At 43.4% G+C, this 27,502-nt stretch overlaps 1 protein-coding gene across 1 annotated transcript in view; it reads right to left on the reverse strand.

The window, feature by feature from the left end:
- LOC144798477 (hydroperoxide isomerase ALOXE3-like) overlaps nt 1–27,502 on the reverse strand; it is a 632,103-nt gene that overhangs the window by 464,310 nt on the left and 140,291 nt on the right. Inside the window, exon 2 of the mRNA XM_078669375.1 lies at nt 17,133–17,337. Within this exon, the coding sequence (XP_078525501.1) occupies nt 17,133–17,337 (205 nt within the window). The remainder of the gene's footprint in view (nt 1–17,132; nt 17,338–27,502) is intronic.

Below are 27,502 nucleotides of genomic sequence, written 5' to 3' on the forward strand. Positions count from 1 at the left end.
ATAAACCCCTCTTCGGCGCTGCTCTGCCCCAGGCCCTCATCCTGTTCCCAGCGCGACACCTCCCTGCTTCCCTTTCATGATCTCCGGCCCTTAGATGCAAACCCCCTTTTTCCCCGTGTGCCCGTTTTGTCTTCCCCGTTCCCAGGCTGACACCCAGCTCTGCCGATACCATTCCTTGCCCCTCCCCGTACAATAGAAAGCTTCCCCCATCAAAGGATCCCCGGGTTGATCAAAGCCCCCACTCCATGAGATCCGATCAAACCCCCCACATTCCGTGAATCGGCGGAATATCCAGCTGCGTGATACTCATCACCTGTTGTGACTAGGGTGGGGACTTCAACTGTAAATGTGTGTGGGAACGGGCTCAAAGGGGAGTTCCGGGAATGTCTTTTCCATACATCAAAGCTTTAACATGAATGTGTAATCTACAATAAAGTCATAAAAAAGTGTATAAGAGGCCAGGCCTCAGAAATGTATCCAGAGCACCTCAGAACGATACCTTCTGTCCGTTTCGTTGTGTTCTCCTCCGGAGAAAATAAAAACCTTGTTTCCTGCTTTCCAGTCTCCAGCGCCTGCCTCTTCATTGATTAAATAACTAGAGGGTCACAGAGGCAATACCGCCGGGCAAATATCGATTGTCCCCGACCCGACTCAGGTTTTAACACAGACATTGGCAAAAGAAGTGCAGAAAGAGGCAAGATAGGTGCAGAAAGAGGCAAAAGAGGTGCAGAAAGAATAAAGAAGGGTGCAAAAAGAGGCAAGAAGACTGCAGAAAGAAGCAAAGGTGTGCAGTAAAAGACAAGAGAGGTGCAGAAGTGGGACACGAGGAGTGCAGAAAGAAGCAAGAGAGGTGCATAAATTGGCATAAGAGAAGCAGAAAGAGGTAAGGGAGATACCGAAATAGGCAACAGAATTGCAGAAAGAGGAAGAAAGGCGCAGAAAGAGGAAGGAAGGCACAGAAAGAAGCAAGAGAAGTACAGAGAAAGGAATAAAGGTGCAGAAAGAAGCTACAGAAGTGCAGAAAGAGACAAAAGGGATACAGAAAAAGGCAAGAGGAGTAAAGAAAGAAGCAATAGATGTGCATAAAAAGGCAAGAGAAGTACAGAAAGAGGCAAGAGAGGTGCAGAAATATGCAAGAGGGGTATAAACAGAAGGAAAGAGAGGGCAGAAAAAGGCAAGAGTGGTGCAAAAAACAGCAACAGAAGTGCAGAAAGAGGCAACAGAAGTGCAGAAAGAGGCAATAGAGGTGCACAAAGAGGCAAGAGGGGTGCAGAAAGAAGCAAGAAAGGTACAGAAAGAGAGAAGAGGGGTGGGGAAAGAGAACTGCAGAAAGAAGCAACACAGGTGCAGAAAGAGGTAAGAGGAGTACAGAAATGTGCAACAGAGTTGCAGAAAGAGGAAAGAGAACCACATAAAGAGGCAAGAGTGGTGCAGAAAGAAGCAAAAGAAGTGCAGAAAGACACAAGAGAGGTGCAGATACAAGCAACAGTGGTACAGAAACAGGGAAGAGGGGTGCAGAAAAAGGTAAGAGAAGTGCAGGAATTAGCAACAGAGGTGCATAAAGAGGCAAGAGAAGTGCATAAACTGGCAAGAGAGATACAGAAAAAGGAAGAGAGCTGTAGATAGATTGAAGAGGGATGCAGATAGAGGCAAGATTGATGCAGAAAACAGGACGAGAGGTGCAGAAAGAAGCAAGAGAAGTGCAGAAACAAACAACAGAGGTACAGAACGTGGCTAGACAGATGCAGAAAGACAGTTGCAGCAAGAGGGGAACAGATGTGCAAAAAAAAGCAAGAGGGGTGCAGAAAGAGGCACAAGGGGTACAGAAAGAAGCAAGAGAGGTGCAGAAAGAAGGAATATAGGTGCTGAAAGAACGAGCAGAGGTGCAGAAAGAGACAAATGAAGTACAGAAAGAGGCAAGATGGATGCAGAAAGAAGCAAGAGAGGAACAGAAACAGACAAAAGGGATGCAGAATGAGGGGAGCGGCAGAAAGAGGCAAAGGGGTGCAGAAAGAAGCAAGAGGGGTGCAGAATGAGGGGAGGGGCAGAATGAAGCAAGAAAGGTGTGTGTAACTGCCACATCAATGCTTCTCGCTTATAGGTAGCATTGATGTGGCAGTTACACACAACCTCCTCTTGGCGGTAATAGCTTTAGATGCCGCCAAGGCGCTCGATCGGGTGAAATGGACATACTTGAAGGCCCTAATCAATCATCTAAAAATGGGGCCACATTTTAGTTCAGTTGTGGAACGGTTATATCAACCTCCCACTTCAAGAGTACTTGTGAATGAGACATTAACCCAGCCAATAAAGGTAATGAGAGGCACGAGGCAAGGGTGCCCTCTATCTCCTCTCTTGTTCGATCTTGATATTGAACCGCTAGCCTGCAGAATTAGAGAGGCAGAGAGGATTCCCCCTTTTGAATTCCAGGTATGGGCCAGAAAGATCGGGCTATATGCGGACGATATAGTTATACTAATTGCTAACCTCCAGCAGTTGATGAGGTGTCTAGATAAGATAACAAAGGAGTTTGGGATGGTTTCTGGTTATCTTATAAACAAAGATAAAACGGAGGTTATGTCCTGGAACTCAAGAAAGACAGAAAATATAGTGTGTAAATCAGAGATTAGATACTTAGGGGTGAGAATAGCACAAGACCTAAGAGACCTTACTAAAATTAATTTTGTTAAAGTTAGGAAAGACATTTCTAAAGCTTTGAGAGGATGGGCACACCTGCCGCTAACTATATATGGCCGTGTTAACTTAGTGAAAATGATGCTTTTACCCAAGATAATTTTTCTGTTTGACTCCATACTGCTTCTTTTTTGAGAAGGATTGGCTTATAAAGATGCAGAGTGAGATAGGGTCATTTATCTGGGCGTCTAAGGTGTCCCGCCTAGCATGGAAAAAGATTAGGAGGAAACTTTTGAAGGGAAGATTGGCGGCTCCTGATTTCCAGATTTATTCTTGGGCTTTTTTGTTGAAGAACTGCAGAATGCTTTTAGCCACCCCTGGGAGTTCGGACAATGGCAAAATGTTGTCTGCTTTGCTGAAATTGGAGGGGGTGAAACAGAATGGATTCATGTATAAATTTGCCGACCCAAAGTACTTTAAAAAAATAAGATTAAAAGTGTTGAAAGATCTAGCGACGGTTTGGTATAGAATCAGGAGGGCAACAAAAATACCATATCTGAGCGATATGGCACCGATATGGGACACAGCAGAAGCACCACCCTGGTCTAAGGATGTCTAGGCATTGGCACTGAAAACAGAGGGTCCCCAGAGGTGGGGCAAACTCTTTATGGAGGGTAGCTTAGCACCTTGGAGATACTGCGAGCAGAAGTGGGGACGTACATTTTCTAAGTTTAAATATTTACAGATACAAAGCTGGGCGGCCGGGAAGGAAAATGTAATTGGTCAGTATAATGAGTTTGAAGAGCAGCTGGCTACGGAGACTCAATATAAGAAAGAAGTGTCAAAATGGTATTGGTCAATTGTGGAGCTGGAGGATGGACCCTTTAAACTACCAGAGACATTGTGGGTAGAGTGCTTGCCCAGGATCGCTACAGAAGATCAATGGCAAGTAACTATGTTGATTCTATACAAGGTGGTAAAACCTGCAAATTTAAGGAGAAATCACTTCTTTACCCTCCACAGGGCATATTGGTCTCCTCGAAAACTGGCAAAGTTTAAATCCGGCGGAATGGTGGCGTGTCCTAAATGTAGCAGCTTAAATGAAGATGATCTACACATGTTCGTTACATGTCCGGGACTAAAAGTCTTCTGGGACGCTGTAAGTAAGTGCCTGTCAACAGCATTGGGCCTCCAGATTGAGGTAAGCCCTGAACTTGTCATGACTGGAAGAACGGACCTTCAAGGTAAGGGCTTGGATGATAAAGCAAAATTGGTGTTTTATTCTGTACTGGTGGCCTGGAGAGAGATCTGTAAGATGTGGGTGTCTGCAGACCCTCCCTCAGTACTGAATTGGTTGAGAGCAATGAGAACTATAGACAGGCTAGATTTGGTGGATCGGCAAAAGAAAAGATATAGATTTTGGACTCCTTTTTTGCTATGTTTTGGGTGATGGGGGGTAAAGGTAAAGGTAAAGGTTTAAAAAAAACAAGTCCTATGATTAAGCCTTTCCAAATCTCGACGGATACAAGGCTTGAGGTAGACCGGACAAGGTGGTGCACTACTTCCTAAGAGCTAAACAATCCCATTATATGAGATGAAGCGCCCAAGGGCGGTATCGTCAAAACTGGGGCGAGGAGAGGCGAATGAGGACAAAAAAAAATTCTATAAAACAATAAAAAAGGAGAGGTGCAGAAAGAAGGAATATAGGTGCTGAAAGAGCGAGCAGAGGTGCAGAAAGAGACAAGTGAAGTACAGAAAGAGGCAAGATGGGTACAGAAAGAAGCAAGAGAGGAACAGAAACAGACAAAAGGGGTGCAGAATGAGGGGAGGGGCAGAAAGAGGCAAAACGGGTGCCGAAAGCAGCAAGATGGGTGCAGAAAGAAGCAAGAGAGGTACAGAAAGAGGCAAGAGAAGTGGAGAAAGGCAAGAGGAGTGCAGAAAGAGACAAGAGAACTACAGAAAGAGGCAAGAGCGTTGCAAAGAGACGCATAAGAAGTGCAGAAAGACACAAGAGAGATGCAGAAGCAGGCATGAGAGGTGCAGAAACAGGTAAGAGGGGTGCAGAAAAAGGCTAGTGAAATCCAGAAAGAGAAAGAAAGGCACAGGGGTTTGGCCTCTTCGTTGGGGACCTGCTGGAGCTGGCATTGCTTATGGGCAAAGGGAGCTGCTGACATGCAGCTCCCTTTTCCCAAAAGCAATTCTGCTTCATGGATGCGAGAACAGTTTGAATTGGGAAGAAGGGATATTTGTTGTAAATGCAATTTTCATTTGCACCACATGATGCCTCTGATGAGGGTGGTGGCCCGAAACGCGTCACACGTCAGGCATGGTATGGCAAGGCAATGGATTCCTGACTACCATTTCCTTTGAGGATGAACCGGCTGAGCAGGGCATTTCTCCTGGGGCAACTCTCGTTTTGTACACGACAACGGCCGGCCCGGTCTCGAAATATACCACCGCAGGATGGTTGCAGGGCTAAAGTCATCCTATTTGGGCAGACAATGAGTGATACAGCGGGACTCAAATGAAGGGGAAGCTGTTATGTTGGAGTATATGCCATTTGATTGTTTTTGGTAAATGTAGCGATGACAGCCCACATGGGTCAAATTGGGTTGCACTACAATTCCCAGGAATCACGGCAGTTGCCGCCCAGATTTTCAGAGGAATGGCAATAAAAAAAGGGATATTTGTTGTAAGTGCAATTGTCATTTACACCACATGATGCCTCTGATGTGGGCGGTGACCCAAAACACGTCAAACATCACGCATTAGGCATGCTAAGGCACTGGAATGGATTCCTAACTACCGTTTCCCTTGAGGATAAACCAGCTGTGCAGTGCGTCTCTCCTGGGGCAAAAACGCATCACAAGGGGATTTATGAAGAAGTAAATCATCTTTGGTATTGCTGACTGACTGGCTACTTCCTGAGTGTGTGGACAATTGTTGTTTATTTTGGGATATATAGCTTGGCTGCATTTGATAGTCTGTTTTTTATTTTTACCAATTGGGCGTGTGTCAGCCTCATTGAACCACCTGTGTGTTTACTATAAATTGATGGTGCATTCTGGGGCGCGTTTTGTGATCAAGCTCTTTCGTGGAGCGAAACGCGCCATGGACTGACATTATGTCTATTTATTTTATTTTGTGAAATAAATTCAATCTGCTTTTCACTTGAAAAACTATTGTTTCTGTTTCCTGACTGCAACGGGGTTTCTTCTCCTTCAAGAGGTCCTCACCTGGTTTACCTCGTCTTGGAATGACGAGCAGGAACATTGTTGCATTTGTCGACCGGGAATAGCTGCTTCCGGTTTGTGGACCCTCCCGCTCTCTGAGGCACAACGTTGGCGCAGCTGACTGCGTTCTACTCATTGGATTTTGACTGGGATCAGTCCTACTTTGCTGTGCCCCCCGCCGAGGTTGAAATTTGCTACCACCTTTGCTGGAGTTTGGTTGAACGGCATGGTTGCTGTGAGGCCGGTCGATCTGGTGACTGACACGGAGCCTGGCACCGATTCCGGTAAGACACTCCTGTGGGTGCCTTTTCTTACTTTTTCCCTCACATTATATTCAGCGGGTTGCGGGATTAATCTCCAAACTATACCAGCGGTCAGGAATCGAGTTTGTCTTTCTGAGCAGAGTAACGGCTATATTTTGTTTAAAGTGCCGATTGAAACACTTAATTTTCACACAATGATTTCCAGTGACGCGCTCCGGAACCGAGAAACTACAGCAGAAGCACTGTTTGAAAACCTTCCGGTTGTTATAAATGAACAACCCATTGTGACAACCACTAATATCAACAGTAATGCTAAATCTTTGATAAAGCACTGGAGAAACTGTTACGTAGTGAACTTTCAAAGTGGTGGGAGAAAAAGTAATTAGAAAAGTATTGTGATGCCAATCGAGTGCCACGTGGTTTGAGCATACTCATAGTACCAACATACGAAAATCCGAATCCACAGATGTTGCAGGAATGGGCGGAAAATAATTTACAAAGCTATATGAATATGATCCACATCCTGATCAAGTATGCGGAGACCGGCCGCGATGCACTTCTTGTGGAAATTGAACGGAGTAATGCACTTTTAGAGGCCACTGGTGAGACTGAGTTTATTAATAAAAGAAAGATTGAAATTGAAGGACGCATTAAATAGCTGGAGGAAGCAATCATAGAGTGCAAAATATTTAAATTCGCTCGAGATAAGAACGATTATGCCACGGGTAAAATCTTTACGTTTGCACGTAAATACGACAACTACAAGCGTAAGGCATTAGCAGGTACCAACAAACAAGACTCAATCCAAACAGCGGGGCCCAGTGAAAGGTCCTCCATTCAAGCTCAAAATGAAGCAGTGTCCTTAACTTCTTTAAAGTCTAATGAGTCTGATGACAGTAGCTCAGTAACTACACCAGGACTTGCTGGTCTGGCCAACTTTTCTCTGGTTGAGGAGTTAAATTTTGTCAACGAGGCCCGGCGGTACTCCTTGCGCCCCCGCAAACCTCTGACCAGGCCAGGAATTAAAGCAGCCAGTGCAGGCACGCAAGGAAGCGCAAACACAGGCAAAAATTTCACACAAGGAAGGGCGAAAAAGAACTGGAGAAAGTAACATCAACTATGGAAAACACAGTGGTTAATCTGATAGACATTGTTCTTACTAAAGCTGAGGAGCAACTACTATTGTTGGGGCTATCTTTTTGCCCAAGCAACAGGTTTTCTTATAACCAAACACAAATTAATGTTTTTAAATTCATTAGGAAAATCAAACTTATCAAATATTTTCAATTGAATTCTGCCCGTAAGAAACCTTCCAAAGATATGGGAGTTGGGGATATTTTAACATCAATACGTGTTGACGATATAACTGGACTTCAAAATCTCTACGATCTTGCTTGTGAAGATGACTCTCAATCAGCTCCCTCTGTTAGTCAGGTCATTAACGTTAATTCACCAGCTCCAAGTCCATTCAGGCCTAAATCTACCTTCCTTCCAGTGATGACGAGGGATGCAGTGGACGTTTTCAGCGACAGGGTGATCACTGAACTTTAGAATCTCAACAGAAGAGTTCTGAGTAACACTAAGCAGACCAACTATAATAACAGTCAATATCACCAGTTGGTTAAGAAACTGCAGAGCAACCATGATGTTATCATCAAGAACTCAGACAAAGGGGGAAATACAGTGCTCTGGGCACGTTCTGATTATTTAATTGAGGCCAACAGACATCTCTCGGATGTTTTTTGTTATGCTTTGTCCACACAGTTTGAAAAGCTCAAGAGTGTTGATAATACTCGCACAAAGGTTCATAATTGGTATAGAAAAGGCCTTCTTTCCAGAGATGAATCTAAATTTCTGAATGTGGAACATCCGATTGTCCCTATTTTGTATTTCCTTCCTAAAATCTATAAGTTGGTTAGCCCTGTGCCTGGTCGCCCTGTCATCTCTGCTATTGGTAGCATGAATGAAAACATATCGAGATATGTAGACTTTTATCTCCAACCACATATGGTTGGCCTATCATCCTATTTGAAGTATACAACTGACTTTTTTGAATAAGATTAAGAATGTGAAATGGTGTTCTAACTATCTTTTTGTGGTTATGGATATTGAATCACTTTATACCTCCTTCAACCACATACATGGTATTAGAGCCGTGGAACACTTCTTAAACAGGCGTGATGTTCTTTTTCGGGGGCATAATGAAATGTTGACTGAAATTATCAGGATTTGCCTTAACTCTAACTACTTCAAATTCCAGAACAATATCTACCATCAGTTACGTGGAGTGGCGATGGGTTCATGCTTCTCTCCCAGCTACTCATGTTTACATGTAGGCTGGTGGGAGGAGCATGTCCTCAACGCTACACACAAACACTGGCAGTCATTTATTGTCCATTATTGGCGGTATATCGACGATGTCTGTATTATTTGGAGTGGGTCTTCTGATGATGCATTAACTTTTGTCAAGGAGATTAACAACAATGAACTGAATCTTAAACTCACTGCTACCATTAATAATAAGGTGGCTGAATTCTTAGATGTTCAGCTATACGTTGACAATGATGAGCTTGAAACCAGACTTTATCGAAAATCGACCTGCGGGTAACTCAATACTCCACGCTCAGTGTGCCCACCCCAGCAAGATTACAACAAGATCACTGGTTCTAATGTTGAAATGCATAATTTATATGTTGTAACCGAAGGTATGAATAACTTATAGACTTCGTGTCCCAGAAACATTATATCCATGTTTCCCACATACATGCTAGCCTGTATTTATCCTTATGATAAACTGTAGCCTTACCGATACACGGTATAAGTATGAGGGATGAGGCATATGACTGTTGTATATTTAAGATTTGTACTGCCATATGCGACATGAAACACATTTCAAGATGGCGCTGATGCAGGAATGCTTACAGTAGTCCTATTTTTGTGTCTATCATCCACTGTGATGTAATATAATGGTGCCGCTTCGCGCGTTCTCATGTAAACACTGACGAAGGGAGTTTCTCCTGAAACGCATTTGTTTGTTTGGACAATAAATCCCTTTTGTTGAGAACTGGAACCGCGAGAGTGCTGTATACTTTTCCAACCTGGCTGGAATTATTTGTGAATTTGGAGCAACTATATATATATATATATATATATATATATATATATATATATATATATATATGAGTCACCCCGTATGACAATATAGACATTTTCCAGGATGCAGTGGTGAAACAGATCAAAGCACTACATGTGAAAACTTTGAAAAGCAACCAAAGCAAATGTCTAAGAAATAACAACTATCAGAAACTGATTACAAAAATTAAAGCGGATGGAAACATGATAGTCAGGCAATCTGACAAGGGAGGCAACGTCGTGCTTTGGCCGAGAACATTATATCTTGAGGAGGCCTACCTACAACTTAATGATCCAGATTGCTACAAACATTGTGATGCATATGCCCTTAAAAAAGCACAAACAGACTTCCACTCTCTTCTTATGGGATGGCGTTCCAGTGGTCTTATCAGCATGGACGAACTGAAATGTCTCAAAAATGACCATCCTGTAACCCCCGTGTTGTACCTTATTCCAAAAGTACACAAAAACCCAGTTAAGCCGCCAGGTAGACCCATCATTTCGGCGTGCGGGGGGTTACTAGAGAAAACTACTTCCTACATCGACTTGTTCCTCCAGGAGCATGTACTGGCATTACCATCATATATCCAGGACTCCAGCGATCTAATGAGGAAGTTGATGGACTTCGAGTGGCAGGATGACTATTGGCTGGTAACCCTAGACGTGGCTTCTTTATATACCAGCATAGTGCATAAAGATGGACTCAGGGCCACAGAATTCTTTCTTGGCAAGCGACCAATTGAGCTGTTAGAACATAATAAAATGTTGCTTGCTATGATGAATTTTTGTTTGCACCACAACTACTTTATGTTCCTTAACCGCTATTATCAACAAACAAGGGGGGTCGCCATGGGGGCCTGCTTTTCTCCCAGTTACGCCTGTCTTCACATGGGGTACTGGGAGAGACAGGTCCTCAATGGCATTCATCAAGATACCTGTACTCGCCATATCATTCGATGGTATAGATACATCGATGACATCCTCATGATATGGCGAGGTACATTGGAGCAAGTCACCAGTTTCATTGATACCTTGAATCGAAATTCATATAACCTTTCATTCACTTCACATATCAGTCAGGATGTAGCACATTTCCTAGATGTGACGCTAGAGGTCAGCCAGGGCAAGCTAGAGACCAAGCTGTTTAGAAAGCCCACTGCGGGCAATACTATATTGCATGCAGAAAGCCACCATCCCCCGCATTTAATTCGAAGCATCCCCTATGGGGAGATGCTTAGAATTAGACGTGTTTGCAGTTCAGAATCCCACTGCAGGGAGGCTCAAGCCGCAAGTAAGCAAAGGTTTCTAGTCAGGGGCTACAAGGAACATCTCATTGATTCAACAATTAGTAAAGCTAATGCCCTATCCCGTACAGAAGCACTGACCCATAGAAAACATCAGAAACCCAGTGCTACCAGCAGTGAGCAGCCAGTCAGACTCATTTGGGCATACAATAGTCAGCATGGGGCGCTCAGGAAAATCGTTAATCAGAACTGGAATTTGATTAAACTGGATCCAGTTATAGGAGATTATATGTCTAACAAGCCAGCAATCACTTACAGGAAAGCATTTGCTATCCAAAATGCTTTGGTTAAATCCAGCCCCGAAGTGATTCCTCCTAGAAACTGGTTAGCGGCAAGCCGCGGATTTAGAAAATGTTCTAGCTGCAAGGCCTGCGCGCAGGGACTCAATAAGACCGAGTTTCTAACAGCTTTTTCTACAGTGCCACGAAAAATCACCAAGCAGCTGACTTGTAAATCAGAATATGTGGTGTATGTGCTGGAGTGCCCGTGTGGCCTGCAATACATTGGTAGCACCAAACTGCAGGTTCACAAGAGGGTGCTCCAGCACATCCGGGCTATTAACACCAGCGACGCCACATATCCTGTGGCTAGGCATTTCAAAGAGTTCCATAACAACAACAGTGGGCTCCTGAGATACTATGCCATTGACGCCATAGGCCCACTCAGAAGGGGTGGCAATAGAGAAGGGATCTTGAGGGCTCTCGAGACCAGGTATATCCTGGACATGGATAGTAAAAGCCCCAATGGGCTTAATTCCACGGAGGATTTTTACACTTGTCTATAGCTCCACATATTCCCACTACCCTTACCAATACCTTTATGATCCGTGCTGCTTACTGTTTTTTAGTATGTCTGTGTTCCGTAACGTATGCCTTAAAATTGCTACTCACTGTATCAGATCTTCCGTAGCAAAGCTAACTGTATCATAGATTACTGTATGGGGCAATATATGAATAACATTGCTTTTTTTAACCTTCCCTTGTTTATTCTGGTGCTTGTATTTCGACGTCTTAGGCAAAGATTGATTTAACACCTTTAGCAGGGTATGAGCGATTTTTGAAAGGGTATGTTTAACTCTCGGCCCTACATGTCTATCCGGCACTAAATTACCAGTTCAAACCCTAATGGTAATCATTGATAAATGTATGTAAAATATTCGTTGTATATAGATGTACATATATGAATTAATGTATATATTTTAATTAGAAGTTTTGCGGACCTTCATGCTGGACATACATATGCTGTTGCATTTATGCAGTGACTACTTGGGAGCCAAACCGCATTTACAGAAGTTAATGCCCTTTTGCACAACTTGTAAATATATGAATTATGTCGCATTAGTATACTTTGGTTAATCACCACGTGTACAGTGATTTAATATAGCTGTCCGCTTTATCTTTTCAGCTTCTTTTTTTAAGGTGCCGGATATAGAATGTGTATTTATACAGGAATAGTGAAAGCATTTTGCACTTTATTGCCATACCTTGCTCCGGTTATTTGCACATGTATTGAAACAGTGTTTACAAGTGTGTTTTCAATCTGTCTATTTAAGTAACAACCAATCAGTAAGGACGCTGATGCCGCACCAGCACTTTAAATTCACGCAACTTTTTTCGTTGCGCCATGTGACCAAGCCCTCTGTGTAGGGCGAAACGTTATCCTGGCGTGGTGTGCGATAAAATAAAAAAACTCACCTGCACTCTGGGTCTTCCGTGTCCTTGTTGGAGTTGGCTGATCATTGATAGCTGGTGCAGCGGCGTGGCACAAGCAGCGATATATATATATATATATATATACATATATATATACATACATATATATATATATATATATATATATATATATATATATATATATATATATATATATATATATATATATATATATATATATATATATATATATATATATATATGGTTTGTGCTTGCAAGGTAAAATGTGGTTGCTTACTAATTTTTCATGACAACTCATTGTATTTGCTAACTTTGATTTTAGGGACGACACACTGAAATTCTTTTCTTTGGGTTTCTAGGCCTATTTATAAGCTATCTGCTATAGGCAATATGAGTACTAAACAATAAGCATTAACCCTGGGTGAAGTACTACGCTAAGCTCGCATAGTTTGCGAAGTTTGCGCTACTTCACACTACGCAGATTGCACGTAGCACAGTGCAAACAGGTGTAGCTGTCATTTTTTGCTTGCTCGCGATCAGCAACATCAAGTTGCCGATCGCAAGCATGGAAATAAGCCCCCTGGCGAGATGCTCAACATGGGGAGGTCAGGTTTCTCATTGCGAGTGGTCGCATATGCTCGCTACCGCTCGCAATGAGAAACTACCAATCCGCGTTGAGAAAGCTGCTGCTTGAGTAGAAATCTACTCAAGCGGCAGAAAACGACCGGTTGCTCTGTGCAAGATGAGGTTTGCACTGATTGCACAGTGCCGGATGCTTGTCTGCACTGTGCAATCAGTGCGAACATCATTTTGCACAGTGCACTACGCAGTTCACGTAGCTAAGCATAGCTCGTGTAGTGTGAAGTGCACTTCGCGTAGCCACGCGTAGTGCTACTATGTGAACTACGCCCAGGGTTAAGAAGCATAGAGAAGAAAAGGTATATTGTCTGGTACAAGTGGTGTTCGAACTGGCTTTCTCCAGACTGATAATGGTGTCATCTATGTCCACATTAAACAGAGTATATCTCAGACAGCAAAGCTGTTCCACATGTTCGCAAGCTTTCACGGGTCACTTTTCAGGTAACACTATATTTGATCTAGAAGTAAAATTCCTAGATTGCATCATATAAAAGTAATAAGCACAAAATGGCCAGTTGAGATAGAGCTTAATGAGACTGGAAACCCAAGCCAATAGTTCCCCATTTGGGGCTTCTTGGAATAGATTGGTTTATTAATGTATGGAGTTTGTCGATATGATCAACTATGAATTTAGAACGACACCTAGTTGGTTTCAATGTAACATCTTTACCAATATCAACTGCAGAATATACCACAACAGGGCATTCAAGCAGCAAAACGCATTCAATTGGCCCTACTAAAGGTGGGCAAAGGTTACACTAAGTCGGTAAAGTCTGGCATATTTCAGAGCCTGATGTTGAATTTGGTGTTCAGAATCTTTCCATTTATGACCAAAGTGCTCCTAGGCATAGCTAAACTCAAGGCGTGGAGCGAGGAAGGTGATAGAGGGTGGGATATTAGGAGGCCTTGGGTGATGGCAGCAGAGGGTGAGACTAGCTGTATCCGGAATTTGCTGCCACAAAGGACTGTTGAAGTTGTCTCTATTAAAACAAGATCATTGTGAGCATTAAACTTAGAAGGTTTTATTTTTAAATCAATCAATCAATCAATCATAGCATTTGTAAAGCGCACTACTCACCCATGAGGGTCTCAAGGCGCTGGGGGGTGCTGCTACTGCTTGGATAGCCAGGTTTTGAGTAGCCTTCTGAAGGTAAGTAGGTCCTGGGTCTGCCGTAGGAGGTTGAGGAGGGTGTTCCAGGTTTTGGCTGTGAGATGGGAGAACGATTGACCAACGGTGGTCGCTCTTCAGATGCGGGGGATGGTAGCGAGGGCGAGGTCGGCAGAGTGGAGCTGGCAGTTCGGGGTGTAAAAGTTGAGTCGTCTGTTGAGGTATGTCGGTCCGGTGCTGTGTAGTCCTTTGTGTGTGTGAGTGAGGAGCTCGAAGGTGATCCTCTTGTTGATGGGAAGCCAGTGCACGTCTTTTAGGTTGGGTGTGATGTGGCTGCGTTGAGGGATGTCGAGGATCAAGTGTGCAGAGGCGTTCTGTATGCGTTGTAGTTGTTTTAAGAGTTTGGCTGAGGCTCTTGCATAGAGGGCGTTACCATAGTCTAGCCTGCTGCTGACGAGGACCTGGGTGACCGTTCTTCTTGTTTCGGTGGGGATCCACCTGTAGATCTTGCGCAGCATGCAGCGGGTGATGAAGCAGGAGGACGAGATGGCGTTGACTTGCTTGGTCATGGAGAGTGTTGAGTCGAAGATGAAACCTAGGTAGCGTGCGAGGTCGGTGGGTTTTAGTGCTGCTCCCAGTGCGGTCGGCCACCAAGAGTCGTCCCACGCCGAGGGAGTGGATCTGAGGATGAGGACTTCTGTCTTTTCTGAGTTCAATTTCAGGCAGCTGATCTTCATCCTCTCAGCAATGGCTTTCATTCCTTCGTGAAGGTTGGTTTTGGCGGTGAGGGGGTCCTTGGTGAGGGAGAGGATCAGCTGAGTGTCGTCGGTGTAGGACATGATGTTGAGGTTGTCCATTCCGGCGACGTGAGCGAGTGATGCCATGTAAATGTTGAACAATATCGGGCTGAGGAATAATCCTTGGGGTATGCCGTGGCTTTGGATCGGAAAGGGTGGAGGCGGATGCTCTGGGTTCTGCCGGAGAGGAAGGAGGTGGTCCAGTCCAGTGCTTTGTCTCGGATTCCAGCATTGAGGAGGTGTGTGCGTAGGGTGCGGTGGCAGACAGTATCGAAGGCGGCTGACAGGTCCAGGAGGATGAGGGCCACGGTTTCACCGTTGTCCAGTAGGATCCTGATGTCATCAGTGACAGCGATGAGGGCAGTTTCGGTGCTGTGGTTGCTGTGGAACACAGAATGCTGTTCTCCTCGAGGTAGTGGGTCAGTTGTCTGTTGACGGTCTTCTCAATGACCTTCGCTGGGAACGGGAGCAGGGAGGTGGGTCAGAAGTTCTTGAGGCCCTTGGGATCCGCCCTGGGTTTTTTGAGTAAGGTGTTGATCTATGCGTGCTTCCAGCTTTCCAGGAAGGTAGCGGTCTCAAAGGAGATGTTGATGGCCTTGGGGAGATGGGGTGCGATGGTGAAGCTGACTTTGTTGAAGATGTGATGTGAGCATGGGTCTGACTGAGAGCCGGAGTGGATTGTGTTCATGATTTTGATGGTGTCTTCGTCTATGTTGGTCCACGTGAACAGGGGATCGGTGAGGATGGTGGCCTTGAGGTCGGAGGTCTCTGTGATTGTCGGGGCGGTCAGGGTGTAGAAGCTGTTGTGGATATTTGTGATCTTGCGATGGAAGAAGGTGGTGAGGGCGTCGCACAGGTCTTGTGAAGGTGGGATGTCGTTGGTGTTGGTGCTGGGGTTGGACAGCTCCTTCACGACGTTGAAGAGCTCTTTGCTGTTGTGTGCGTTGTTGTCTAGGTGGTCTTTGAAGGAGGCCCCTTTAGCGGATCTGATGAGGTGATGGTGTCTGCGGATGGCGTTCTTGTGGGCTGTGCAGCTGTCCAGTGTCTGTTCGCGGTACCATTCCTTATCTCGTTTTCGGCAGGTTTGTTTGGATGCCTGGTGGTCCGTGGTGAACCAACTGGCTTTGTTGTTGGTGTGTCTGTTTGTGGGTTTCTTGAGCGGGCTGAGGGTGTTGGCGCAGTCGTAGATCAACTTTCTAAGGTTGCGGGCAGCGGTGTTGGGGTCGGTGGGGTGAAAGGGGGACTTTGGGCAAGGGTGGTGTTTAGCTGGTCTTTGGTGACTTTGCTCCAGCATCGGTGAGGGATCTGTTGAGTGCGGTGGTATGTGGTGGGTTTCCGGAAGGTGAAGTAGATGCAGCGATGGTCAGTCCAGTGGAGTTCAGTGGTGTGGCTGAAGGAGACATGGGAGCTTCCGGAGAAGATGGTGTCAAGCGTGTGGCCAGCAGAGTGGGTGGGTGTTGTGATGAGCTGTCTGAGTCCGAGGTTGTCGAGGTTGTCAATCAAGGTGGTGGATTTGGTTGTGTTATTGTTCTCGAGGTGGAAGTTTAGGTCTCCGAGGAGGATGCAGTCTGTGGAGGCATGGGCGTGCATACTGACAAAGTTGGTGATGGCGTCGCTGAACTGTGGCTGTCGTCCGGGGGTCTGTAGATGAGGGTTCCTCTGAGGGTGGTGTTGGGATCAGTGTGGATCTGGAAGTGTAGGTGTTCGGCAGTGCTGAGGGTGTCATTGGTGGTGGTCGAGACTCTGAGGCGTTCCTGTGGACGATGGCGATTCCCGCTCCTGTTCCTTTGGTGCGGTCCCTGCGGGTGTTCTTGTAGTCATCAGGGATGGCTATGGTGATGTCAGGTGCCGAGGAGGGGTCCAACCAGGTCTCTGTCAGGAAGGCGACGTCTGGGGAGGTGGAGTCGAGTAGGTCCCAGAGTTTGAGGGAGTGTTTCCTGGCTTGCAAGGTTTTGCCTTGCACTGCTTGAGCTGTTGACAGAGCCTTGTACAGAGTTGTTCTTTGGGAATTTTAATTAATCTAGTCAGAACTGTTGAAAATTGATTCTTTTAGAGCCCATGACATAGCACCATGGTACTCTGACAATACCTTTATTAAATGGAGATGGCATCAATTCACTTTATCGGTATCTTTATAGTCCTGATACTACTTGAATGACTTTTTTTCCAGAGTTACTATTTTCACGCCTATATAATGTAACTACATATATTTATGTTGTGATGGATGTGCCAAAACAATATTATCATGCAAGATAATCTAGAAATTCCAAAAATGAAAAAGTTAAGTTGTGAGTAAGATATCAGGTTTGTAAATTGGGTATTATGTTCTAATTCAAGCAGGTAGGGCACCTGTCCCTTCAGGGAGCTCCACGGTGATATATCCCTCGATCCAGCGGTAGCAGGGGAAGTGGTACATCTTTCCTGTGGGAGATTCCACAGTGACTTTGTTGCAGAACCAGCTATCCTCAGGGAAGAAGGAAAAGGGTTCTTTGTGAAGGCGGATGAGCTGGATATCCCCCAAGTCCTTTTTTTCATGAAAGTGGTAAACGTCGGTCTGAAAATCAAGAAAACCAGAAGCATTATTTTATTGTACAATTTTGTATTTAGATATACCTGCCACCAGGACATTTAAATATCAGAAAGAATGGCATTGCTCAATTTCCTCTATCTGACTAATTTTATGTTACAATAGGTAGATAAATAATTAATTGGTTTGCTAATTCATTTAAAGCTTCCCAAAGACAAACAATTGAAAAATATTTTCACAATTACAAGTACATCATCTCAAATAACTAATGTTGTTAGATTACGCACCCATGCAAGAAATTCCACTGACATCTCATAACGTGATTACCAAGACATTGTTTTGCAGTCTCAGTTGCTACTTGTATGTAATTAATTGAAATTCCATGTGCCCCAGTAGTCCTATGGGGTCCAGTGTCCAAACTTATGATGAAGCAGGATCCAGGAAAAGCTATTCAGTATCTTGATTGCAGGGATTTTCCCAAGAGAGAAAGTAAAGTTATATAAAGTGTTGGGTTGTTAACCCAATAACCTCTAAGTTAGAAATGATTGAAGAAAATTTGGTCCATTTTATTTCACAGATAGCCATAGTAAAGATTTTTGTCAATTTAGGATAAAAAGCACAGTTGCTAGTGAGAATACCAAAGGGCAACACACTTTCTGAAAGGGACAATTTAAGTTAGCTCCTGATTAAGGCAAATACCTCATGGCAGAACTATGGCGATACCGCCACTGGTAGGTTAGCTAAATTTGTATAGCCCTTACTTGGGAGTGAGTAAGCAGGCAGTGTCAAACATGTCACAATGTCCATTTATTTGGACCCATTGTTTTTAGCATAATTCACCAGGTTTTTGATGGAACCTTTAAATAAATTGGTACATACAAATAAATAAATCTAAACCTTACAGGCATGTGTGAAAAGATGCCGTGCACAAAATCACCTTTAATGTTTGTAATTTTTGGTATAAAAGACTAAACTCGTTCTTTGAACCTATTAGCTCTTTAGACTTCTTTGTGGAGCCTTTACTGAAATTCTACTGTATGCAAAAAAAACTAAAAATATGCATTCAGAAGACTTCCAATTTTAAAAAGTGTTAAACTGATGAAAGCCCTTCACCATAAAAGTTTTTTTGTTTTTTTTTTCAAATCATGCTGCATTGCCATATGAACAATCAAGGACATTTACATGATTAATTCCAACATTTGAGGAAACAAACCAGAAATTAATACATCTGAAAAACACTGAGTTTTAGAAATTAGGTTTCTGGTTGACAGAATGCAGAAGCAGGAACCGAAATCCTAGTCAGGGAAAGTCATATACACATCAGAGATCACCTGTGCTCACCCTCTAGTAGCTTGGCACAGAGCAGTCAGGATAATCTAAAGAGGCAATGTGTAAAGTTTTTGTGCAACACACACCTAGTAAAGAATGAAAACAAAACAAAAAGACTCCGCACATGTTTACAAAAATAGATTATTATATTCTGAACAAAGCAAGGCCAAAACAACAAAAATAATAAATGCACTGCAGCGCTCAGAATCAACCTGCTCTAAAAATAGGTTATCTGGTTGCGCTGGACCAAAACAAAGTCAAAGTTTGGGAATGACCGTGATGGGGTGCCGACTAACTACAGCATCCATGCAGGCCCAGGTGAACAAAGCAGCTTTACTGGTTGCAACAGCGAGATGCATCATGGGATGCATAGATGTGGGTCCCGCAGTCAATGGTTGTGTCGATCTTCTCTACGTGGTTATGGTGATGCATAAATTCCTGGGATGGGTGATAGAGTCTAGAGGTTTTGAGCTATGCACTGAGTTTCTCCATGCTGTCAAGGGGATGTCACGATCTCACCAAGCTGCAGCGGCACCGATACGCTGTATGAAGCAATGATCTCTGATGACAAACACTTGTTCTGATGCGAAGCAACAATTTTGCTCATGCAACCAGGTTGATGCACCATTCTACTATCCTCAGACAAGAGATGCATCCAAATCTGTGTTGCAAGTATTTGGACCACTTCGAGAACACACAGGTCTGGCAGGGGTAGGCCTGAGACAGGGCTGGAAGGCTACTTCTGTGGGTGACACAAACAGTGCTGCTACCATCTAAATTGCATTTAACATTCAGGCCCTGGGTATATGGAATACAACTTTACAAAGGACTTGCAACAGAAATTAAATATAACAATCATGTAGACATGAATTACATACATGTTTAGGGAAGAACCACATGTACTTTTTGCACTGATCAGTAGTGGTAAAGGGCTCAGATTCCTAAGGCCAACACAATGAGTCAGCAAAACATGGAGGTCTAAAGCAAAAAGATTGGGAAAAGACCACCCTAATGATGCCAGATCTCACACAGAGCATCTCTTTGATCCCCAAAAAACAGGGTTTTGGGGGCTTATCCCACATTAAAAAACATATGGGTTTGTTTTCCCTCCCCATACAAAGTACAAACATTAGTATAGACTGGACATTTACCCCACTAGTAAATAAATAACTAACAAAATGGTCCTTGAGGGAGTTTACCACCATGAAAATGTATATATGTAAAGTGGATAAATTAGCAAATATCTTTGTTACACCTTCCCCGCTCCATGCCTTTCTTTCTTGGCATGGATGACACTTTGATATTCCTATGCTTAAAGACTTTGATAGAAAAGCAGACATTTGATGTGAGCAGATCTAGAGAGTCGCTGGTGTTGCCGGTGCTCTATACAGGAGCTGCTATATATATATATGTTCACTGAAAAAAACATAGGTTTCACACATGTTATAGTTAGGAATTAGCATTTAAAAAACCTTGCAAATTAATTGAAAAAACCATAGGTTTCACACATGTTATAGTTAGCTGGACATTTCACTCATACAAAACCATTGAAATTCCCCCTGTTATAGTTAGTTCAGCTAACTATAACTCGCGCGCCCCCAATGCACTGCTGATGACGTCACATATTACATCACTCATGGCATGGTCAGTGACATCACTCATGACTTCACTGATGACATGTGTGAAACCTATGGTTTTTTCAATGAATTTGCAAATTTTTTTAAATGCTAGTTCCTAACTATAACATGTGTGAAGCCTATGGTTTTTCAGTGAATATACAAGATTTTTTAAATGCTAATTCCTAACTATAATGTGTGTGAAACCTATGTTTTTTCAGTGAATATATATATATATATCAAGACTGAGTGGATGTATAAGTGCCTGAATGGAGGATTTAGTAGCAATGTGATTGACTGTTTAAGTGACTAATTTAAAGTGTCTCCCTAAATATATGGGATAGTGATTAAACTGTGTGAATACCTGTATCACTCTATCTCTTGTTGTGTAAACTACTACATAAGTTAATTACTAGCTATGTGAAATCTATATTAGTTAGTAATTAGTTAAGTGAGTATTCGTATGGGATAGTGAATGTTTGTGTGGTTGAGTGGGAGGTGTGTGACTGTCCAAAGATGTGTAAATAGTTGATTTACTAGGTATATGAGGTTAAGACTGTATGTGGAAACAATTGTTTGGGTGAGTGAATCTCTTTATGGGTATGGTGATGGGTAAATATATTTCTCAATGATACATGTCTAACAAACTAGAAATATAAAAGGCAGTGTATGTGACAGTTGTATATAAATAAGTATACATAAGACTCAGTGATTGTATGAGTAACTATCGAAAACTGTATACTTGTAATAGTAATTTTATAACACACTAAGTATGAGTTACTATCTATACCAGGGATCTCCAAACCGGTCCTGAAGGGCCGGATCCATGCCAGATTTTTAAAATAACTACATGTATCTAAATGGGAATATGCAAAAAATCTGGCATGGATCCTGCCCTTCAGGACCGGTTTGGAGAACCCTGATCTATACGAATAAATCAAGTGGTGTTTGTATAAGTGTGTAGCTTAGTAAATGTAAGTATGATCAATTGTTTGCATAAGTGAGTAGAATGACTGTATAAGTGAATAGGATGTATGCTGGTGTGTAATGTCGATGTAGGTATATAAGTATATTTAATAGTGTTCTATTGATCATTGACAGCATGCATGAGTGAATCTATAGGTAAGTGTTTAGATGTGTGTGTAGATGTAGGAATCACTTAGTGGGTTTTTAGAAACTGGTATTGGTGTGCCAATGGTTTTAAATATGATACTCTGTATTTTACAGTAAGTGATGAAAGGTTATACTTGTGTATGATGAGGTGTATCAGATTGTCACGTGGATGATGTCACTGACCATGTCATGAATGATGTAATATGTGACATAATCAGCAGTGCATTGAGGGCGCACAAGTTATAGTTAGCAGAACTAACTCTAACAGAGGAATTTCTATGGTTTTGTACACGTGAAATGGCCAACTAACTATAACACCTGTGAAACCTATGTTTTTTCTGTGACTTTCTAAGGTTTTTTTAAATGCTAATTTCTAACTATAACGTCTCTGAAACCTATGGTTTTTTCAGTGAATTTCAAAGGTTTTTTAAATGCTAATTTTTAAGTGTGATAGTAGTTATACCTATTTTTTGTGCTGATTTTCTACAGTTTTTTAGCTGTTTATTTATAAATATTTTGTTCAATAAATAACATTAGATATTTTTCTGAAAATTGCAAAAAAATATTTTTGAAAAACTCAAACTGAAATATTGATAAATTTTTTGGTTTTCATTTTTTCTTTTAATATATTTATATTATTTCTTTTTAAAAAAAAAGTTCACAAATTTTTTTCGGAGCCGCGCACTCAAAGCGTACACATCACGGTGGGTGGGTGGATTCTAGATGCCATTATAGAAAAGTCGTGAAGGATCCACGTACGGTGTGCGAAAGCTGCGTGTTTTTCAGTTACATCATATACATTTAATATTACGTGATGTGCGCGATTGGTATGCGACCAGCCGTGACTCCTGCTCCCGTGCATTCGCGACACATGCGCACTACGGTATGAGACGCTTGCACGGCGGTGGGTCCCGCGTGACGTCATATACGTGCTTGGGCACGCTGGGTGCGCAACTCACGCCAAAAAAAATGATGTTCCAAAATTATATGTATATGTCTTTAATATACATATTAGGGCAAGAGATAATCTAATATATTCATAAAAAATAATATATTTGTACCTAAAATAAAATATTATTTTTAAATATATTTTCGAGAAGTCGGGTGTGTGCATCGTGAGCGCAGAGAACCAGGTCAGCAGAGCTGCTGTAGAGCCAGAGAAACCAGGTCAGCATAGCCGCTGTAGAGCCAGAGAACCAGGTCAGCAGAGCTGCTCTAGAGGCCGAGAACCAGGTCAGCAGAGCTGCTGTAGAGCCAGAGAAACCAGGTCAGCAGAGCTGCTTAAGAGGGAGAGAACCAGGTCAGCAGAATTGCTTTAAAGCCAGAGAACCAGGTCAGCAGAGCTGCTCTAGGGCCAGAGAACCAGGTCAGCAGAGCTGCTTTAGAGCCATAGAACCAGGTCAGCAGAGCTGCTCTCGAAGCAGAGAACCAGGTCAGCAGAATTACTTTAGAGCCAGAGAACCAGGTCAGCAGAGCTTTTTAGAGGGAGAGAACCAGGTCACCAGAGCTGCTTTAGAGCCAGAGAACCAGGTCAGCAGAGCTGCTCTGGAGCCAGAGAACCAGGTCAGTAGAGCTGCTTTAAAGCCAAAGAACCAGGTCAGCAGAGCTGCTTTAGAGCCAGAGAAACAGGTCAGCAGAGCTGCTCTAGAATCAGAGACCCAGGACAGCAGAGCTGCTCTAGAGCCAGAGACCCAGGTCAGCAGAGCTGCTCTCGAGGCAGAGAACCAGGTCAGCAGAACTGCTTTAGAGCCAGAGAACCAGGTCAGCAGATCTCTTTAGAGGAAGAGAACCAGGTCAGCAGAACTGCTTTAGAGCCAGAGAACCAGGTCAGCAGAGCTGCTCTGGAGCCAGAGAACCAGGTCAGCAGAGCTGCTTTAGAGCCATAGAACCAGGTCAGCAGAGCTGCTTTAGAGCCAGAGAACCAAGTCGGCAGAGCTGCTCTAGAGGCAGAGAACCAGGTCAACAGAGCTGATTTAGGGGGGGAGAACCAGCTCAGTAGAGCTGTTTTAGAGTCAGAGAACCAGGTCAGCAGAGCTGCTCTAGAGCCAGAGAAACCAGGTCAGCAGAGCTGCTTTAGAGGGAGAGAACCAGGTCAGCAGAGCTGCTTTAGAGCCAGAAAACCAGGTCAGCAGAGCTGTTCTAGAACCAGAGAACCAGGTCAGCAGAGCTGCTTTAGCGCCATAGATCAAGGTCAGCAGAGCTGCTCTAGGGGCAGAGAACCAGGTCAGCAGAGCTGATTTAGAGGGAGAGAACCAGGTCAGCATAGCTGCTCTAGAGCCAGGGAATCAGGTCAGCAGAGCTGCTCTAGAGCCATAGAACCAGGTCAGCAGAGCTGCTTTTGAGCCAGAGAACCAGGTCAGCAGAGCTGCTCTAGAGCCTAAGAACCAGGTCAGCAGAGCTGCTCTAGAGCCAGAGAACCAGGTCAGCAGAGCTGCTGTAGAGCCAGAGAAACCAGGTCAGTAGAGCTGCTTTAGAGCGAGTGAACCAGGTCAGCAGAGCTGCTTTAGAGGGAGAGAAGCAGGTCAGCAGAGCTGCTTTAGAGCCAAGGGACCAAGTCAGCAGAGCTGCTCTAGAGCCAAAAAACAAGTTCAGCAGAACTGCTTTAGAGCCAGAGAACCAGGTCAGCAGAGCTGCTTTAGAGCCAGAGAACCAGGTCAGCAGAGCTGCTCTAGACAATAGAGAACTAGGTCAGTAGAGCTGCTCTAGAGCCAGAGAACCAGGTCAGCAGAGCTGCTGTAGAGCCGGAGAAACAGGGTCAACAGAGCTGATTTAGAAGGAGAGAACCAGGTCAGCAGAGCTGCTTTAGAGCCAGAGAACCTGGCCAGCAAAGCTACTTTAGATCCAGAGAACTAGGCCAGCAGAGCTGCTTTAGAGCCAGAGAACCAGGTCAGCAGAGCTGCTCTAGAGCCAGAGAACCAAGTCAGCAGAGCTGCTTTAGAGCCAGAGAACCAGGTCAGCAGAGCTACTTTAGAGCCAGAGAACCAGGTCAGCAGAGCTGTTTAGAGCCAGAGAACTAGGTCAGCAGAGCTGCTCTAGAGCCTAAGAACCAGGCCAGCAGAGCTGCTCTAGAGCCAGAGAACCAGGTCGGCAGAGCTGCAGTATAGCCAGAGAAACCAGGACAGTAGAGCTGCTTTAGAGGGAGAGAACCAGCTCAGCAGAGCTGCTTTAGAGCCAGAGAACCAGATCAGCAGAGCTGCTCTGTGGCCTAAGAACTGGGTCTGCTGAGCTGCTCTAGAGCCAGAGAACCAGGTCAGCAGACCTGCTGTAGAGCTAGAGAAACCAGGTCAGCAGAGCTGCTTTAAAGGGAGAAAACCAGGTGAGCATAGCTGCTTTAGAGCCAGAGAACCAGGTCAGCAGAGCTGCTTTAGAGCCAGAGAACCAGGTTAGCAGAGCTGCTCTAGCTGACACTGACTGACTGACTGACACTGACTGATTAACACTGACTGAATCTGATTGACTGACACTGACACCCACTGACACTGATTGACTGACACTGACTGACTGACACTGACTGACACTGATAGACTGACACTGACTGACTGACACTGACTGACTGACACTGATTGACTGACACTGACTGAATGACACTGACAGACACTGATTGACTGACACTGACTGACACTGATTGACTTACACTTACTGACACTGATTGACTACTCTCTATTACTCTACTACTCACTCTCTACTACTCTCTACTACTCTCTCTCTACTACTCACTCTCTACTACTCACTCTCTACTACTCACTCTCTACTACTCTACTAATCTCTACTACTCACTCTCTACTACTCACTCTTTACTACTTTCTACTACTCACTCTCTTCTACTCACTCTCTACTATTCACTCTCTACTTCTCTCTCTCTATTACTCTCTACTATTCACTCTCTACTACTCACTCTCTAGTGCTCTCTCTCTACTACTCACTCTCTAGTACTCTCTCTCTACTACTCACTCTCTACTACTCTACTACTCTCTACTACTCACTCTCTACTACTCTCTACTACTCTCTCACTAGTACTCACTCTATACTACTCACTCTCTACTATTCACTCTCTACTACTCACTCTTTACTACTCTCTACTACTCACTCGCTACCACTCTCTACTACTCACTCTCTACTCATCTCTACTACTACTCTATACTACTCACTCTCTACTATTCTCTACTACTCACTACTAGTCTCTACTTCTCTCTACCACCCCCCCTCTACTACTCTACTACTCACTCTCTACTACTTTCTACTACTCTCTCTCTATTACTCACTCTCTACTACTCTATTTATCACTCTCTACTACTCACTCTCTACTATTCACTCTCTACTCTTCTCTACTACTCACTTGCCACTACTCAGTCTCTACTACTTGCTCTCTACTACTCACTCTCTACTACTCTACTGCTCTCTACTACTCTCTCTACTACTCACTCTCTACTACTCTCTATCACTCACTCTCTGCTACTCTACTACTCACTCTCTACTACTCTCTCTCTACTACTCACTCTACTACTCTCTACTACTCACTCTCTACTACTCACTCTCTACTACTCTCTACTACTCACTCTCTACTACTCACTCTCTACTACTCGCTCTCTACTACTCACTCTCTACCACTCACTCTCTACCACTCACTCTACTACTCTCTCTCTACTACTCTCTCTCTACTACTTTCTACTACTCTCTCTCTACTACTCACTCTCTACTACTCGCTCTCTACTCACTCTCTACTACTCACTCTCTACTACTCACTCTCTACTACTCACTTTCTACTACTCTCTACTACTCACTCTCCACTACTCACTCTCTACTACTCGCTCTCTACTACTCTTTACTACTCACTCTCTACTACTCACTCTACTACTCTCTCTCTACTACTCTCTACTACTCACTCTCTACTACACACTCTATTACTTGCTCTGTACTACTCTCTACTACTCACTCTACTACTCACTCTCTACTACTACCTACTACTCATTCTACTACTCACTCTCTACTACTCACTCTCTACTACTCCACTACTCTCTACTACTCATTCTCTAATACTCTACTACTCTCTCTACTACTCACTCTCTACTACTCCACTACTCACTCTCTACTTATCGCTCTCTCTGCTACTCTCTACTACTCTCTACTACTCACTCTCTACTACTCACTCTACTACTCATTCTACTACTCACTCTCTACTACTCTCTTCTACTACTCTCTACTACTCACTCTACTACTCTACTACTCACTCTCTACTACTCACTCTACTACTCTCTACTACTCACTCTCTGCTACTCTCTCTACTACTCTCTACTACTCACTCTCTACTCTCTAATAATCACTCTCTACTCTCTACCTCTCTCCTTACTATTCTCTGCCTCTACCTCTCTACCTCTACACCTCTACCTCTACACCTCTACCTCTCTACCTCTACCTCTCTACCTCTCTCAACCTCTCTCTACATGCACACATATGCACATATATATGCATATGCATTTAAATATATGTATGTGTGTATATATATATATATACATACATATATAAACATATATATAAAATACATATCTATATAAATACAAATATAAATGCATGCATACATATACATATACGCATACACATGCATGTTATGTACATCAAAGTTTGAAAAACACTAATACAAGCAAAGCTAAAAAGCCACCTAATTACAAACAGAATTGCTTTAACTTAAATGAGGGAGAAACCTATTGCATTTTCAATGCTTGCTTACTTTGGTACCATCGAGAAGGCATTCAGATGTGTCACAAATTTGCCATAAATTCGGAATGTTAGCACTCTAGTTGCTCATTAGATCACTGTAGTAAAAATACTGCTCACCAGGGAAGTCAGCTGCTGGTATTCAAATTGCATGTTTCAGTCTGCATGTCAGACTTTTTTAATGAAATAGAAGAGGATTTGAGAAGTCAAAATGTGCCCTAATTTTTCTTTCTGCAGCACTAATCATAATTTCTGGGCAAAATGAACCCCCTCATGTTGTTCCTTTGCAAATTAAATGTTTTAAGTGTTACCATTTTATTCCAATCAAGATGGCTTCAGGTGTGCCATACTTTTGTCATAAGTAAGACTGTTAGCGTTCTAGTTGTTCTTTAGAACACTCTGGGACATTCTGTCATTGGGCT

This window comes from Lissotriton helveticus, chromosome 12 (assembly GCF_964261635.1).
Source record: "Lissotriton helveticus chromosome 12, aLisHel1.1, whole genome shotgun sequence".
NCBI classification, from domain to species: Eukaryota; Metazoa; Chordata; class Amphibia; order Caudata; family Salamandridae; genus Lissotriton; species Lissotriton helveticus.